Source organism: Oncorhynchus tshawytscha, linkage group LG17 (assembly GCF_018296145.1).
Source record: "Oncorhynchus tshawytscha isolate Ot180627B linkage group LG17, Otsh_v2.0, whole genome shotgun sequence".
In the NCBI taxonomy this organism is placed as follows: Eukaryota; Metazoa; Chordata; class Actinopteri; order Salmoniformes; family Salmonidae; genus Oncorhynchus; species Oncorhynchus tshawytscha.
The window spans coordinates 2,817,296-2,835,553 of record NC_056445.1 but is presented as its reverse complement, the minus strand read 5'-3'; the positions used below and the strand labels follow the sequence as shown (position 1 = coordinate 2,835,553).

General features: G+C 42.4%; 1 protein-coding gene across 1 annotated transcript; it reads right to left on the bottom strand.

Annotated features, from left to right (window-relative positions):
• Positions 1–122: 122 nt before the first annotated feature.
• Positions 123–18,242, bottom strand: iqcg (IQ motif containing G). Its single transcript, XM_024376697.2, has 10 exons — positions 18,093–18,242; positions 17,785–17,931; positions 17,430–17,632; positions 16,990–17,118; positions 6,012–6,093; positions 5,590–5,751; positions 4,673–4,747; positions 2,940–3,071; positions 1,482–1,583; positions 123–1,319 (listed from the first exon to the last, which is right to left on the bottom strand). Exons 2-10 carry the CDS (start codon positions 17,911–17,913, stop codon positions 1,218–1,220), a joined length of 1,116 nt encoding a protein of 371 aa, XP_024232465.1. The 5' UTR covers positions 17,914–17,931; positions 18,093–18,242; the 3' UTR covers positions 123–1,217.
• Positions 18,243–18,258: the final 16 nt, after the last annotated feature.

The window sequence follows — 18,258 nt, the reverse complement described above, 5'->3', positions numbered from 1 at the left end:
AATGAACATGGCCCAGCTCTACTTAGAGCAGTGTTACCCACAGAAAGTCAGGTTAACGGACTGACTCTTAGTTCTGAGGCAGACACGACCTCTCGTTCCCAGGGAGGGGGATGAGGGAGTGCTAGCCACAGAGCTGGCAATAATACTCTGGTGAAGACTGACCTGAGGACCACTGATTGATGGGATCTTGTAGGCAGATTCCCAGCCTCCCTTTTCAGAACTCTATCTAAAAGAAAGTTAAAATGGTAAAAACATACCTCTGATATATATTTTTCCCTTCAAAAGCTATGTAGGCTGCCTACTTAGATGCACATCCCTATAGTGAAAGCTATGTAGGCTGCCTACTTAGATGCACATCCCTATAGTAAAGGGTACGTAGGCTGCCTACTTAGATGCACATCCCTATAGTAAAGGGTACGTAGGCTGCCTACTTAGATGTACATCCCTATAGTAAAAGCTACGTAGGCTGCCTACTTAGATGCACATCCCTATAGGAAAGGCTACGTAGGCTGCCTACTTAGATGTACACCCTACAGTAAAAGCGATGTAAACTGGGAATCTGCCTACGTAGATTCTGAAGTGAAAAAATATATCAGAGGTATGTTTTTACCATTTTAACTTTGTTTTAGATAGACTCAGAGTTCTCAAAAGGGAAGTTAAAGGTAATTATAAATGTTTTGTTTTGATATTTTCACCCATACTGACTTGGGCTTTCTCTAGCAGGAATCATATGCCCCTACTGCTGGGTCTGGACCCTGTGACATATGTACAGTAAAATAGATGCATTCCATGTGTTTACAAGTAGGTACCACATAAAGAGAGGACCTTCTTTCATGACTGCAACATGGGTCTTTTTAACTTTACATTTTTACACCGTTTGCTGAGAAATTGTCCCTGAAAACATGTACAAAATTGAACTATTATTTTCTGGAATGAATATTTGGCATTAATAAAAGTGACCCATATCAGTCTCACGCTTGTTTATTACCATTCTTGCTCTTGTGTTAGACTGCATATAAGTAAGAACCTTGCAATGGTGGTAGTAGTATTCAAAATGACCATGCCAACTTTACTCTGTTAAGGGGGAGCCTTTCTCATTGAATATATATTTGCCTACAGGCCAAGTGTCGACTTAGATTGTCTGTAATCAGGAATTGAACATTGATGAAAAGTAACATGTCTGTATTGAGACTTTTTGGAGCTCTTGAAGGGACACCTCACTTTTTCTTCTTTCCCTTCTTGCCCTCCTTGGGCTTCTTGCCTTTCTTATAGGGGCCCAGGCCGCGTCGCACTAACGTTCCCCTCCACCACGACTGGATCTGCAAGTGACACAGGGAACAACAAAATGATTTAGTGTAATGAACAGGGGAGTACAGTTGTGAACAAGATGCATGGCATTAAACACTGCACTGCCACTGGATGTGATTGGTTTCCTTGCTGGGCAGGTGGAGGTGATTTATTAAAGAGTGTTTAATGATTACCTTGGTGGCTGCGTCTCGCTCCATGTGTTCCTTCTCCAGCTTCCTGCGTAGGGCCTCTTTCTCCATCCTGTCCTCGATGACCACCTGCTCACTGTCTCTGTACTGGAACAGAAGAAAGTACAAAGACAGAGTCAATATGCAGAGTATAATTTCTGTTCCATACAGGTATACTTTCTAAAAGCAACAATTTGCAGTCTATTTTAGTTGTTTTTTTAAAGCTATGTATGGAAACTCATTACATGGAACTCCTGACGAACAGTTCTTGTGCTGACGTTGCTTCCATAGGCAGTTTGGAACTCGGTAGTGAGTGTTGCAACCGAGGACAGACATTTTTTACGCGCTTCAGCACTTGGCGGTCCCATTTTGTGAGCTTGTGTGGCCTACCACTTCCCGGCTGAGCCGTTGTTGCTCCTAGATGTTTCCACTTCACAATAACAGCACCTGCATTTGACCGGGGCAGCTCTAGCAGGGCAGAAATTTGACAAACTAACTTGTTGGAAAGGTGGCATCCTATGACGGTTCCACGTTGAAAGTCACTGAACTCTTCAGTAAGGGCCATTCTACTGCCAATGTTTGTCTATGAAGATTGCATGGCTGTGTCACAGAACAATAAGACAAATGTGAAGCATCTGCTTGGCTTTTCCACTCACTACCAAATATGGTATTGAGAGGAAGCCCACTGGCCTGCAGTGGGAGAAGGTGGATTTTGGCTGACATTCTGCAAATTTTCTCATCAATGAAACATTTGATCTCAATACAGTTTTCTGTTCCCAAAACTACAATCTGTTATGAACAGAGTGGACTACGTTTTGTAGACTTTGTAAAAAGGTAAACTTTTTTATTTTTTATTACGTTGTTTAGGAGTGCAAGGGTGAGTTGAGTTATTGCACAGGCGCAATATGCAGATGCATGCTAGAACGCGCCAATATAGGATCTCACTAGCTCGTGTTTGGCTCTTTACCCTCCTTGCTTGCTCTGCCCACTATGACTCATTTGTTCCCATAGACCACAGTCTGTCGTTTTCAATCTTTGTTTACCTAGAAAATCCACTACTTTGAAGGGGTGTCCACATACTTTTGGCTATGTAGTGTACAATTAATTTAAAAGTTTAAAAAAAGGTATGTAGCAACTGCAGATTGCCCCTTTAATGATCTGAGGACTTGTAATAACAGTTTTATTTGCAAGTGGGATGTGCAACTCAATAATAGGACGGTGTTCCTAATATTTGGTATACTCAGTGTATATAAGGCCTACTATCCTATTCATTACCTAGCGCTAACCTGTATACTACAGGAAAAAAATGGGTTGTATTCATTAGGGCACACCGAAGCAAAACATTATGCAACGGAAAATGAAAACTACTGTTTCTTTTTAGAAAAGTCCAGGTGGTCCCTCCCTGTTTCAGTCTGTTTTTCCCTGTTTGGTGCCGAATTAAATCAACCCAGGCTATGTCCTCACCTTCTTGGCCAGCTCCTGGAGCTGGGAGAGATTGTTAGCTTTGTTGTTCCTCAGGCTGTTAAGCTCCTGTTGCTTATCCTCCATGTCTCTCTCATAGCGCTCCATCCACACCTCCAGCTTCTCCCCCAGACTCTGAGAGGTGCACACAAACACACATTGTTGTAGCGTCACCTGACAGACAACCTGTTTTGTGGTTCTGAAAGTCAGATTTTGCAATGATTTGATCTGCTGCTACCCGTGGTGCTAAATCCCAGCTATGGCCACTATTGCTCTAGAGACAATTCCGTGTACAGCTCCCCAACTAATGTTTTGTGATTAAAAAAAAATGCTATTGCTGTCGTAAAGGTTGCCGAACCATGAATGGGGATTTGGGATTCTACTATTGCAATAAAATAACAGCAGTAGATGTTTTAGATGGCAGCTCAAAGAACGTACCAAGTCATCCTACTACACCCAATACACACTACCGGTCAAAAGTTTTACAACACCAACTCATCCAAGGGTTTTTCTTTATTTTTACTATTATCTACATTGTAGAATAATAGTGAAGACATCAAAACTATGAAATAAAAATCTATTTTATACGTTAAATAGCCACCCTTTGCCTTGATGACTGCAGGTAGTCACCTGGAATGCATTTCAATTAACATGTGTGCCTTAAAAGTTCATTTGTGGAATTTCTTTAATTCTTAATGCGTTTGAGCCAATCAGTTGTGTTGTGAGAACAGCTCAAGCAAAGAGCAAAGCAAAGAGAAACGACAGTTTCTCAGTTTCATTACTTTAAGACTGAATTAACATACAGTACCAGTCAAAAGTTTGGACACCTACTCATTTGAGTTTTTTATTTATTTTTATTTTTACTATTTTCTACATTGCACAAAAGTGTTAAACAAATCAATGTATTTTAGATTTGAGGCCTTCATGGTCAAATTGCTGTGGTCAAATTGCTGAAACCACACCAATAAGAAGAGACTTGCTTGGACCAAGAAACACGATCAATGGATATTAGACCGGTGGAAATGTGTCCAAATGGGAGATTTTTGGTTCCATCCGCTGTGTCTTTGTGAGACGCGGTGTGGGTGAACAGATGATCTCCGCATTTCCCACCTTAAAGTATGGGGGAGGACATATTATGGTGTGGGGGTGCTTTTCAAGACACACTTAACCAGCATGGTTACCACAGCACTTGGGCTATCAGTTTTTCAACAGGACAATGACCCAACACACCTCCAGGCTGTGTAAGGGTTATTTGAGCAAGAAGGAGAGTGATGGAGTGCTGCATCAGATGACCTGGCCTCCACAATCACCCATCCTCAACCCAATTGAGATGGTTTGGTATGAGTCGGACCGCAGAGTGAAGGAAAAGCAGCCAACAAGTGCTCAGCATATGTGGGAACTTCCTCAAGACTGTTGGAAAAGCATTCCAGGAGAAGCTGGTTGAGAGAATGCCAAGAGTGTGCAAAGCTGTCATCAAGGCGAAGGGTGGCTACTTTGAAGAATCTCAAATATAAAATATATATTTTTGGGGTTACGACATGATTCCATATGTGTTATTTAATTGTTTTGATGTGTTCACTATTATTCTACAATGTAGAAAATTAGTAAAAATAAAGAAAAACCCTGGAATGAATAGGTGTTTTAAAACGTTTGACCGGTACTGTATATATCACACAAGTTCAATTATGCTCCTATACACGAGTCATGCCATTTTCCAACCACCACTGCACACGTACTGTCTGATGTTCCTTGAGGAAAGTCTCCATCTCCATATGAACTCTCCTCTCCTCCTCCAACCTCTCCTGCTGTAGCTGAGGACAGAGGAACAATGATTACACAGATGCACATGTAGTGGTGACCATCTCTGTACAGCCAAACCTCACAGTTGCTACAAAGTCTGTAGCCAAGTCACACCAAAGGCTCTGTCCAGAAACACCCCCCCCAGGCCCCTAGCCACTTGTGTAGATTTGAAAGGATGGGATAGCCAGAAGAAATGTGTAGGTATTAGTAAAAAGCAATACCTACCCAATTCTGTGAGATCTACATGGGGGGGACTGGAACAAGAATTCAGCCCTGGCATTTCATCCACACGAGCCCACATCACTCTGTGTGCTGCCAACTCACCCCCCACACACACATACACCGTGACCCTACACACCCTAATTAGACACTGGGAGCAGTGCTGACATGACATTTAAATACATATGTGCACTAAGTAATATCATAGGCTAATTAACTTTATGCCCGTTGCCCACTGATCAGCCAGGCTCATTATAGATTAGTAGAACGTAGAAACTGCGCAAAACTCTGTACAACAAATCTTAACAGGCCCATGGGCCGCCCGCCATGTCTTTATATAAAAAAATATATTTGTGTGTGTGTGTGAATTTCAATCAGCCTACCCAACAACAAAAATGGTCCAGCCCATCTGGCAAATGCCAGAATTGCCAGATGGCCAATCCGCCCGCCAATGCATGAGGCACTTAGACTGTGTTTACACAGGCAGCCCAATTCTGATCTTTTTACCACTAATTGGTCTTTTGACCAATCAGATCAGATGTTTTCCACTAATTGGGCGAAAGATCAGATTTGTGCTGCCTGTGTAAACACAGCTTTAGGGGATGATTCTAGACAGGGCCACAAAGACACACACCCTGATCTCATCCTCCAGCTGCTTCTCGGAGTGTGTGTTGATCTTCTGTCCCTGGTACACCAGCAGCTCTGCGCTGCTCTTCACATACTTCCTCTCCAGGCCAGTCTTAGCCTTCATCTCCTGTAGTTGGTCTTTCAGGTGGGCAGTCATCTCCTCGCGTCGCTAAAGGGACAACATTAAGACAGTTTGCGCAAAGTATCACATAAGTTGCCAGTACTTTCTAATGTATTTACCTGAGAATGAAAAACAGGGAGGCACCCCGATTTTCAAAGACATTGACGTCTGCCACCCTCGAAGAACTTGGAGCACCACCAAGAGTCAGTGAATGTGTAGCCTAATTCTAACCTTGCCCATTACTAGATTGAAAATCATATTGGGCACGTGAAGGAGTGTGTCTCCGTTGTTTTCCTCAGTTGTGGTACCTGCAGCTCCAGAGTTTTTTCCTTGCGGATGTCAAGCAGCTGTCTCTGAAGAGCTTTGGTCCTCCGCCGGCCGCCCTCCTCCCTGCAATACACACAGACAGCAATCAGGCCCAATGTGTAAGTGTGAGTCGACTCTTGGCATTCTCTCAACCAGCTTCATGCGGTAGTCACCTGAAATGTATTTCAACTAACAGGCGTGCCTTGTGAAAAGTTAATTTGTTGAATTTCTTTCCTTATTGCATTTGAGCCAATCAGTTGTTGTTTCAAGGCAGGGGTGGTATACAGATAGCCCTATTTGGTAAAAGACCAAGTCCATATTATAGCAAGAACAGCTGAAATAAGCAAAGAGAAACGACAGTCCAACATTACTTTCAGACATGAAGGTCAGTCAATGTGGACATTTTTAAGAACTTTGAAAGTTTCTTCGAGCAGTCGCAAAAACCATCACGCGCTATGAAACTGTCTCATGAGGACCGCCACAGGAAAGGAAGACCCAGAGTTACCTCTGCTTCAGAGGATAAGTTCATTAGTTACCAGCCTCAGAAATTGCAGCCCAAATAAATGCTTCAATGTTCAAGTAACAGACACATCTCAACATCAACTGTTCAGAGGAGACTGTGTGAATCAGGTCTTCATGGTCGAATTGCTGAAAAGAAACCACTACTAATGAACACTAATAAGAAGAAGAGACTTGCTTGGGCCAAGAAACACGAGCAATGGACATTAGACCGGTGGAAATCTGTCCTTCTGGTCCGAGTCCAAATTTGAGATTTTTGGTTACAACCGCCGTGTCTTTGTGAGATGCAGAGTAGGTGAACGGATGACCTCCACATGTGTGGTTCCCACCGTGAAGCATGGAGGAGGAGGTGTGATGGTGTTGGGGTGCTTTGCTGGTGACACTGTCAGTGATTTATTTATAACCAGCATGGCTATCACAGCATTCTGCAGCGAAACACCATCCCATCTGGTTTGCGCTTAGTCCCACTATCATTTGATTTTCAACAGGACAATGACCCGACACACTTCCAGGCTGGGTATGGGCTATTTGACCAAGAAAGAGAGTAATGAAATGCTGCATCAGATGACCTGGCCTCCACAATCACCCAATCTCAACCCTGTGGTTACTACATGATTCCATATGCGTTATTTCATAGTTTTGATATATTCACTATTATTCTACAATGTAGAAAATAACAAAAATAAAGAAAAACGCTTGAATGAGTAGGTGTGGCCAAACTTTTGACTCAGTACTTTGTTGACGTGCCTTTGGCTGCGATTATAGCCTCGAGTAATTCTTGGGTATGACGCTACAAGCTTGGCACATCTGTATTTGGGGAGTTTCTCCCATTATCTGCAGATCTGCTCTGTCAGGTTGGATGGGGAGTGTCGCTGCTCAGCTATTTTTCAGGTCTTTCCAGAGATGTTCGATCGGGTTCAAGTCCAGGCTCCGGCTGGGACACTCAAGGACATTCAGAGACTTGTCCCAAAGCCAATCCTGCATTGTCGTGGCTGTCTGCTTAGGGTTGTTGTCCTGTTGGAAGGTGAACCTTGGCCCCAGTCTATAGTCCTGAGCCCTCTGGAGCTGGTTTTCATCAAGGATCTCTCTGTACTTTGCTCCGCTCATCTTTCCCTCAATCCTGACTAGTCTTCCCGTCCCTGCCTCTGAAATACATCCCCACAGCATGACGCTGCCACCACCATGCTTCACTGTAGGGATGGTGCCAGGTTTCTTCCAGACGTGACACTTGGCATTCAGGCCAAAGAATTCAATTTGGTTTCATACGAGCAGAGAATCTTGTTTCTCATGCTTAGTCCTTTAGGTGCCTTTTGTCAAACGGACTGTCATGTGCCTTTTACGGAGGAATGGCTTCTGTCTGGCCACTACCATAAAGGCCTGATTGGTGGAGTGCTGCAGAGATGGTAGTCCTTCTGGAAGGTTCTCCCATCTCCACAGAGGAACTCTGGAGCTCTGTCAGAGTGACCATCGGGTTCTTGGTCACCTCCCTGACCAAGGCCCTTCTCCCCAGATTGCTCAGTTTGGCTGGGCGGCCAGCTCTAGGAAGATTATTGGTGGATCTAAACATCTTCCATTTAAGAATGATGGAGGCCACTGTGTTCTTGGAGACCTTCAATGCTGCATAATTTTCTTTGGTACCCTTCCCCAGATCTGTGCCTCAACACAATCCTTTCTCGGCGCTCAACTGACAATTCCTTCGATCTCATGGCTTGTTTTTGCTCTGACATGCACTATCAACTGTGGGACCTTATATCAACAGGTGTGTGTGACTTTCCAAATCATGTCCAATCAAATGAATTTACCACAGGTGGACTCCAATGAAGTTGTAGAAACATCTCAAGGATGATCAATGATGACAGGATATACAATGGGGCAAAAAAGTATTTAGTCAGCCACCAATTGTGCAAGTTCTCCCACTTAAAAAGATGAGGCCTGTAATTTTCATCACAGGTACACTTCAACTATGACAGACAAAATTAGAAAAAAAATCACATTGTAGGATTTTTAATTAATTTATTTGCAAATTATGGTGGAAAATAAGTATTTGGTCACCTACAAACAAGCAAGATTTCTGGCTCTCACAGAACTACTTCTTTAAGAGGCTCCTCTGTCCTCCAGTCGTTACCTGTATTAATGGCACCTGTTTGAACTTGTTATCAGTATAAAAGACACCTGTCCAAAACAGTCACACTCCAAACTCTACTATGGCCAAGACCAAAGAGCTGTCAAAGGACACCAGAAACAAAATTGTAGACCTGCACCAGGCTGGGAAGACTGAATCTGCAATAGGTAAGCAGCTTGGTTTGAAGAAATCAACTGTGGGAGCAATTATTAGGAAATGGAAGACATACAAGACCACTGATAATCTCCCTCGATCTGGGGCTCCACGCAAGATCTCACCCCGTGGGGTCAAAATGATCACAAGAACGGTGAGCAAAAATCCCAGAACCACACGGGGGACCTAGTGAATGACCTGCAGAGAGCTGGGACCAAAGTAACAAAGCCTACCATCAGTAACACACTACGCCGCCAGGGACTCAAATCCTGCAGTGCCAGACGTGTCCCCCTGCTTAAGCCAGTACATGTCCAGGCCCGTCTGAAGTTTGCTAGAGAGGATTTGGATGATCCAGAAGAAGATTGGGAGAATGTCATATGGTCAGATGAAACCAAAATAGAACTTTTTGGTAAAAACAACTTGTCGTGTTTGGAGGACAAAGAATGCTGAGTTGCATCCAAAGAACACCGTACCTACTGTGAAGCATGGGGGTGGAAACATCATGCTTTGGGGCTGTTTTTCTGCAAAGGGACCAGGACGACTGATCCGTGTAAAGGAAAGAATGAATGGGGCCATGTATTGTGAGATTTTGAGTGAAAACCTCCTTCCATCAGCAAGGGCATTGAAGATGAAACGTGGCTGGGTCTTTCAGCATGGCAATGATCCCAAACACACCGCCCGGGCAACGAAGGAGTGGCTTCGTAAGAAGCATTAAGGTCCTGGAAGTGGCCTAGCCAGTCTCCAGATCTCAACCCCATAGAAAATCTTTGGAGGCAGTTGAAAGTCCGTGTTGCCCAGCAACAGCCCCAAAACATCACTGCTCTAGAGGAGATCTGCATGGAGGAATGGGCCAAAATACCAGCAACAGTGTGTGAAAACCTTGTGAAGACTTACAGAAAACGTTTGACCTCTGTCATTGCCAACAAAGGGTATATAACAAAGTATTGAGAAACTTTTGTTATTGACCAAATACTTATTTTCCACCATAATTTGCAAATAAATTCATTAAAAACCCTACAATGTGATTTTCTGGATTTTTTTTTTCTCATTTTGTCTGTCATAGTTGAAGTGTACCTATGATGAAAATGACAGGCCTCATCTTTAAGTGGGAGAACTTGCACAATTGGTGGCTGACTAAATACTTATTTGACCCACTGTACCTGAGCTCAATTTCGAGTCTCATGTCAAAGGGTCTGAATACTTGTTTAAAAAAAGATAAACAAAATTTAAAAATTGTTCACGTCATTATGGGGTATGGGGTATTGTGTGTAGATTGAGGATTTTTTAAAATTAGAATAAGTCTAAGGTAACAAAATGTGGGAAAAGTCTAGGGGTCTGAATATTTTCTTTTTTGTGTTACTACCTGAATTCAAAATATTAAATAAATAAACATTCTCACGATGTACACACAATACCCCATAATGACAATGAAAACCATTTTTTTTTCTAGAAATGTTGGCAAATGTATTTAAAATTAAATACAGGAATCTAATTTACACAGTTGTAAGCACAGAATCATTTAGAATAGCCCGAATCATGAAAAGCGGCCTCCGACAATTATTCCTCTTCATCAAACTTTAAAGTTGGCACAATGCATTCGGGCAGGTAGCGCATTCTCCTGGCATCCACCAAACCCAAATTTGTCTGTCAGACTGCAGATGGTGACGTGTGATTCACTCCAGAGTCCAATGGCAGCAAGCTTTACCCCATTCCAGCTGACGCTTGTGTGCAGCTGGTCGGCCATGGAAACCCAATTCATGAAGCTCCCGATAAACAGTTCTTGTGCTGACGTTGCTTCCAGAGGCAGTTTGGAACTCGGTACTTAGTGTTACAACGGAGGACAGACGATTTTTATGCGCTTCAGCACTCGGCTGACCCATTCTGTGAGCTTGTGTGGCCTACCACTTTGCGGCTGAGCTGTTGTTGCTCCTAGACGTTTCCACTTCACAATAACAGCACTTAGTTGACCGTGGCAGCTCTAGCAGGGTAGAAATTTGACGAACTGACTTGTTGGAATGGTTGCATCCTAAGACGGTGCCTCGTTGAAATTCACTGCACTTTTTAGTAAGACCATTCTACTGCTAATGTTTGGCTATGGATATTGCCTGGCTGTGTACTCGATTTTAAACACATGGTTTGGCTGAAATAGCCGAATACACTAATTTGAAGGGGTGTCCACATACCTTTTGTATATATAGTGTAACTGACCATTGTACCACGTTGTCGACCTCATCGACAGCCATTCAAATGAGACGCTCGCGGAACAATGACGTTTAAAGTAGGCATCGTCATGTCTCTGAGCCAACAAAGGTTTCAGCAGTCCCAAAGACAATCGTGTATTCACCCTTTGCAATTTTCTTGTCCTCCATCTCACTTTGATCAGCGTATGCGGTAGCGATTCCTTGAGAGTTCAGAACACGAATCTGATCCTCAGTTAATAAAATCCGATTATAAACGACTATTACCATCGATTTCTCCACTTTCATTTTCAATACATCGCCGACTGTTTGCCACACTTGATGCACTAAACTTTAACCAAATCCTGTAGGGATTTAGTAAGTTAGTGTGTTACAGTGGTGGAAAAAGTACCCAATTATCATACTTGAGTAAAAGTATAGATAACTTTTTAATAGAAAGTTACTCAAGTAAATGCGAGTCAGCCAGTAAAATACTACTTAAGTAAAAGTCTAAAAGTACTTGGTTTTAAATTAACTTAAGTATCAAATGTAATTGCTAAAATGTACTTTGTATCAAAAGTAAAAGTATAAATCATTTATAATTCCTATTATTAAGCAAAGCAGATGGCACATTTTTTTGGTTTTAAAATGTACGGATAGCCAGGGGCACACTAACACTCAGAATTTCACAATTTCCCTGTCCTGCTAAGCATTCAAAATGTAACAAATACTTTGGGTTGCCAGGGCAAATGTATGGAGTAAAAAGTACAATATTTTCTTTAGGAATAAAGTTAAAGTAAAAGTAAGTTGTCAAAAATATAAAGTTGAGTACAGATACCCTCCAAAAATGACTGAAGTAGTACTTTAAAGTATTTTTAATTAAGTACCTTACAGCAATGGTGTGTTAAAGCAGAGGTGTTTTGTAATGACTTCATCGACTCGATTTTGTGTTTAGAGGACACTTCTGGCAAAACAGAATTCCATTACTCCATCTTTTCTTACATGTTCTGCAATGTTGCAAACTAGCTAGCATATGAAACAACTTTATTCAAAATGTGTCCTACCCGATTGTAAAAACAGTGACTAACATAACACGTATCACAAGACAGAAGGGTTAAAGGCAGTACATTTTCAATCTACATTGGCCATGCAGCATTTTTTTTTTTTTAGGTGGTAGATCAGCTTTAATATTGTGGATAGATTGTAGCTTCCATCAATGTAATTGTCTGCATCATTTCCAATCCCTCATATTTTTTTGTAAATACACTACTGGTCAAAAGTTTTAGAACACCTACTCATTCAAGGGTTTTTCTTTGTTTTTACTATTTTCTACATTGTCGAATCATTTTGAAGACCTCAACTATGAAATAACACATATGGAATCATGTTGTAACCAAAGAAGTGTTAAACAAATCATTTGAGATTCTTCAAATAGCCACCCTTTGCCTTGATGACAGCTTTGTGCACACTTGGCATTCTCTCAACCAGCTTCACCTGGAATGCTTTTCCAACAGTCTTGAAGGAGTTCCCACATATACTGAGCACTTGTTGGCTGCTTTTCCTTCACTCTGCGGTCCAACTCAACCCAAGCCATCTCAATTGGGTTGAGGTCAGGTGATTGTGGAGGCCAGGTCATCTGATGCAGCACTCCATCACTCTCATTCTTGATAGTCCCACTAAGCCCGGGTGGCAGGTAGCCTAGTGGTTAGAGCGTTGGACTAGTAACTGAAAGGTTTCAAGTTCGAATCCCTGAGTTGACAAGGTAAAAATATGTTGTTCTGCTCCTGAACAAGGCAGTTAACCCACTGTTCCTAGGCTGTCATTGAAAATAGGAATTTGTTCTTAACTGACTTGCCTAGTTAAATTAAGGTAAAATAAAAAAATATGTACTCTTTTGACCTAAATTGCTTTTGTTTTAGAGATGAGTACGGAATTGCATTTAAAAGTGTCCCATACAATAAGGGGATCTTCTATACCTATTAGAGGTTGTCTGATTAATTAGGGCTGATTTCATGTTTTCATAACAATCGGTAATCGGTATTTTTGGACGGCGATTATATTACATTCCACGAGGAAACTGCGTGGCAGGCTGACCACCTGTTATGTGAGTGCAGCAAGGAGCCAAGGTAAGTTGCTGGCTAGCATTTTTATTTTATTTATCTGTTATTTTACCAGGTAAGTTGACAGAGAACACGTTCTCATTTGCAGCAACAACCTGGGGAATAGTTACAGGGGAGAGGAGGGGGATGAATGAGCCAATTGTAAACTGGGGATTATTAGGTGACCGTGATGGTTCGAGGGCCAGATTGGGAATTTAGCCAGGGCACCGGGGTTAACACCCCTACTCTTACGATAAGTGCCATGGGATCTTTAATGACCTCAGAGAGTCAGGACACCTGTTTTACGTCCCATCCAAAAGACAGCACCCTACACAGGGCAGTGGGATATGTCTTTTTTTAGACCAGAGGAAAGAGTGCCTCCTACTGGCCCTCCAACACCACTTCCTGCAGCATCTGGTCTCCCATCCAGGAACTGACCAGGACCAACCCTGCTTAGCTTCAAAAGCAAACCAGCAGTGGTATGCAGGGTGGTATGCTGCTGGCATTAAACTTATCTTGTAAAAAAAACAATCAATCTTCACATAATCACTTAACTACACATGGTTGATGATATTACTAGGTTAACTAGCTTGTCCTATAATCAATGCGGTGCCTGTTAATTTATCATCAAATCACAGCCGACTTCACCAAACAGGGGATAATATATCAAAAGTGCATTCGCAATCGTTGCACGAATGTACCTAACCATCAACATCAATGCCTTTCTTAAAATCAATACACAAGTATATATTTTTTTAAACCTGCATATTTAGTTTAAAATAAATTCAATGTTAGCAGGCAATATTAACTAGGGAAATTGTCACTTACCTTGCATTTATTGCACGCATTGTCAGGGTATATGCAACAGTTTGGGCCGCCTGGCTCGGTGCGACCTAATTTGCCAGAATTGTACATAATGATGACATAACATTGAAGGTTGTGCAATTTAAAAGCAATATTTAGACTTATGGATGCCACCGGTTCGATAAAATGCGGAACGGTTCTGTATTTCACTGAAAGAATAAACGTTTTGCTTTCTAAATAATTGTTTTTGGATTTGACCATATTAAATACCTAAGGCTCGTATTTCTGTGTGTTATTATGTTATAATTAAGTCTATGATTTGATGGAGCAGTCTGACTGAGCGGTGGTAGGCAGCAGCAGGTTCGTAAGCATTCATTCAAAGTTTACTGCATTTGCCAGCAGCTCTTAGCAATGCTTGATTCAAATCGCTGTTTGACTTCAAGCCTATCAACTCCTGAGATTAGGCTGGTAATACTAAAGTGCCTATAAGAACATCCAATAGCCAAGGTATATTAAATACAAATGGTATAGAGAGAAATAGTTGACGTGTCATAATTCCTATAATAACTACAACCTAAAACTTCTTAACTGGGAATATTGAACCACCAGCTTTCATATGTTCTGAGCAAGGAACACGGCACATATTGCACTTTTACTTTGTTCTCCAACAGTGTTTTTCAAGGAACCCACCAGATACAACACTAAATCCGTAACCATGGGCACCCTCTTATATATCGTCCTGACCAACTTGCCCTCTAAATACACCTCTGCTGTCTTCAACCAGGATCTCAGTGATCACTGCCTCATTGCCTTCATGCGTAATGGGTCCGTGGTCAAACGACCACCCCTCATCACTGTCAAACGCTCCCTAAAACACTTCAGCGAGTAGGCCTTTCTAATCAACCTGGCCCGGGTATCCTGGAAGGATATTGACCTCATCCCATCAGAGGATGCCTGGTTGCTCTTCAAAAGAGCTCTCCTCACCAGCTTAAATAAGCATGCCCCATTCAAAAAAATATAGAACTAAGAACAGATATAGCCCTTGGTTCAGCCCAGACTTGACTGCCCTTGACCAGAAATTTGCATCCTGTAGCACTAATTCCAAAATGTTTTGGGACACTGTTAAGTCCATTGAGAATAAGAGCACCTCCTCCCAGCTGCCCACTGCACTGAGGATAGGAAACACTGTCACCACCGATAAATCTCAGATAATCGATAGTTTCAATTAGGATTTTTCTATGGCTGGCCATGCTTTCCACCTGGCTACCCCTACTCCGGCCAACATCTCAGCACCCCAGGCAGCAACCTGGCCAAGGCTTTCGACTCTGTCAATCACCGCATTCTTATCGGCAGACTCAATAGCCTTGGCTTCTCAAATGACTGCCTCGCATGGTTCACCAACTACTTCTCTGATAGAGTTCTGTGTGTCAAATTGGAGAGGGCCTGTTGTCCAGACCTCTGGCAATCTCTATGGGGGTGCCACTAGGTTCAATTCTCGGGCCGACTCTTCTCTTTATATATCAATGACGTCGCTCTTGCTGCTGGTGATTCTCTGATCCACCTCTACGCAGATGACACCATTGTATACATCTGGCCCTTCTTTGGACATTGTGCTAACAAACCTCCAAACGAGCTTCAACGCCATACAACACTCCTTCCGTGGCCTCCAACTGCTTTTAAATGCTAGTAAAACTAAGTGCATGTTCTTGAACCGATTTCTGCCCGCACCCTCCCGCCCGACTAGCATCACTACTCTGGACGGTTCTGACCTAGAATATGTGGACTACAAATACCTAGGTGTCTGGTTAGACTAAACTCTCCTTCCAAACTCACATTAAGCATCTCCAATCGTCTTCCTATTTCACAACAAAGCCTCCTTCACTTATGCTGCCAAACATACCCTCGTAAAACTAACTATCCTACCAATCCTAGACTTCGGCAATGTCATTTACAAACACTCTACTCAGCAAACTGGATGTAGCCTATCACAGTGCCATCCGTTTTATCACCAAAAAAAAACATATACTACCAACCACTGCGACCTGTTTGCTATGATCTCGTTGGCTGGCCCTCACTACATATTCGTCGCCAAACCCACTGGTTCCAGGTCATCTGTAAGTATTTGCTAGGTAAAGCCCCGCCTTATCTCAGGTCACCATAGCAACACCCAGCCGTAGCACACGCTCCAGCAGGAATATTTTACTGGTCATCCCCAAAGCCAACACCTGATTTGGCTGCCTTTCCTTCCAGTTGTCTGCTGCCAGTGACTGGAACGAATTGCAAAAATCACTGAAGCTGGATGTTAGAGCAGCTCACTGTACCTGTACACAGCCAATCGATAAATAGCACACCCAACTACCTGATCCCCATATTATGACTTACCCTCTTGCACCCCAGTATCTCTACTTGCACATCATCATCTGCACATCTATCACTCCAGTGTTAATGCTAAATTGTAATTATTTTGCTTCTATGGCCTATTTATTGCCTTATACCTTCCTACTCTTCTACATTTTCACACACTGTACATCGATTTTTGTATTGTGTTATTGACTGCGTTTGTTTGTAGCTCTGTTTTGTTTGTGTCGAACTGCTTTGCTTTATCTTGGCCAGGTTGCAGTTGTAAATGAGAACTTGTCAACTGGCTTACCTGGTTAAATAAAGGTCAAATAAAAAATTAACTCGGGGGGTAGAGACTTATCCAAGTATGATATTTCAGTTTGTTTGTTTTGGGGGAAAATGTTCTATAACTTTCTTTCACATTGAAAATGTGGAGTAGGTTGTGTCGATCTATCAGAAAAAACATCAAATGTAATCCCTCTTTAGATAGAATTAAGGCAGGCACTGTATTGCAAGTCCTATAATAAGCAAAGACAAATTATAGCTCTGTTTTCAATCAAAATAAAACAGGCTCATAGAAATGGCTGGAATGTTATCATACACATCCATGTGTTTGATACCGTTCCATTTCCAACATTCCAGATATTATTACAAGCCATCCTCCCCTCAGCAGCCTCCTCTTTGTGTGGGTTTTGAAAGAATTTCACTATTGCCTGCACAGACAATGAATTATTAGCCTACATATTCATATTGACCATAACCTGACCTGATTATTATGTCCAGGAGATTGGCCTTCCTTCTTTTCTCTTCTCCCACAGCGAAAAGCAAGCTGTGAAAGGTCCCTTTCTCTTGCAGCTCTGCCAACACATCAGCAATCACGTGAGCCACAAACTGACTGTATGAGAGAGAGAGAGAGAATGATCATTATGTATGAGGTAGATGGCATACAGCGTACTTTTTGGATTCACAGTTAATACAGTCTGCTCTGCACCTTGTAAATGTTTGACAAATGTAAACAATGTGTTTAATTCAGTGGTTGACCTGAAAAAGATCCCAATGAAAAGTTGTCTCATGTGCATAATTAATCTCTGTTTGAAGCACAGTTGAGTTGTGGGCTTCTATTCTATTAAATTGTCTGGAACCTAGCTCTGGTCCAAGTCGGAATGTGCACTCAAGCCCCGAACAAGAGAGCTATCTGGAACCCACCGGTCTCTCTGCACCTTGGCCAGGTTGTCAGGGGACAGTGGGTTCTCCTCTAGTGTGCGGTTCAGTTCCTTCTGGGATCTGTGCAGCTCACGGGTGGCATCTGACAGTCTCCCAGACTCTCTCTCAAACTGACGGGCTGCTTTCAGGTTCTGCTCTGCCCCTTTCTGCTGTTCAAGGACCTGTCCAATGTCAGCTGACACAAACTTCCAGAAAAACAGATGAATAGGAGAAAATTACAGCTTAGATAGCAAGCATAGCATTAGTACCATACCATTAATTAGCTAAAGACGCATCATCGTTTGAAAAAGCCAACTGACATTAGCTCCGCGTATAACTGAGGATAATCAGATAATACCTTATCAGCTTCTGGACGACCCCTGTAGGTGTCGGGCATGATGTGACCCAGCACTGACAGCTGTGCAGCACAGTCCTGGAGCACTGTACACAGTCTGAGCAGCTCTACCCCAGACAAAGGAACCGGCATCCTGGTGGTCTGTGAACACTGAATTCGAGCGAAATTAGCCAAGCAATTTCCAATATCACCTATCTAGCTAGCTACTACCGCTACCGTTTTCTAACTGTGACATTTTTGTGTTAGAAAATATCCTGGGCAAAATGCTCAATAACACAATCAACAGATTCGTAGCTAGGTATATTTCTTACGTGTCTTCACGGAACGTGTTGAAGTTTACTAGCTGTATTTATGGACAATAAAAGGCCAGTAGTTTAACTCGAGCATAGTTTAGCTAGCCTAGCAGCACACTTGGTAGTTTACCCCGGTCACCATGGTAACGCACAACATTTGATTATTGTTATTAAAAAATTACAT

Coding starts and splice junctions, on each gene's coding strand:
- iqcg (XM_024376697.2), bottom strand. CDS start 17,913: ATGCCGGTTCCTTTGTCTGGGGTAGAGCTGCTCAGACTGTGTACAGTG. Junction 6,094..16,989: donor CTCCTGGACATAATAATCAG/GTCAGGTTATGG, acceptor TGTGTATTGCAG/GGAGGAGGGCGGCCGGCGGA. Junction 1,584..2,939: donor TCCAGGAGCTGGCCAAGAAG/GTGAGGACATAG, acceptor CTTCTGTTCCAG/TACAGAGACAGTGAGCAGGT.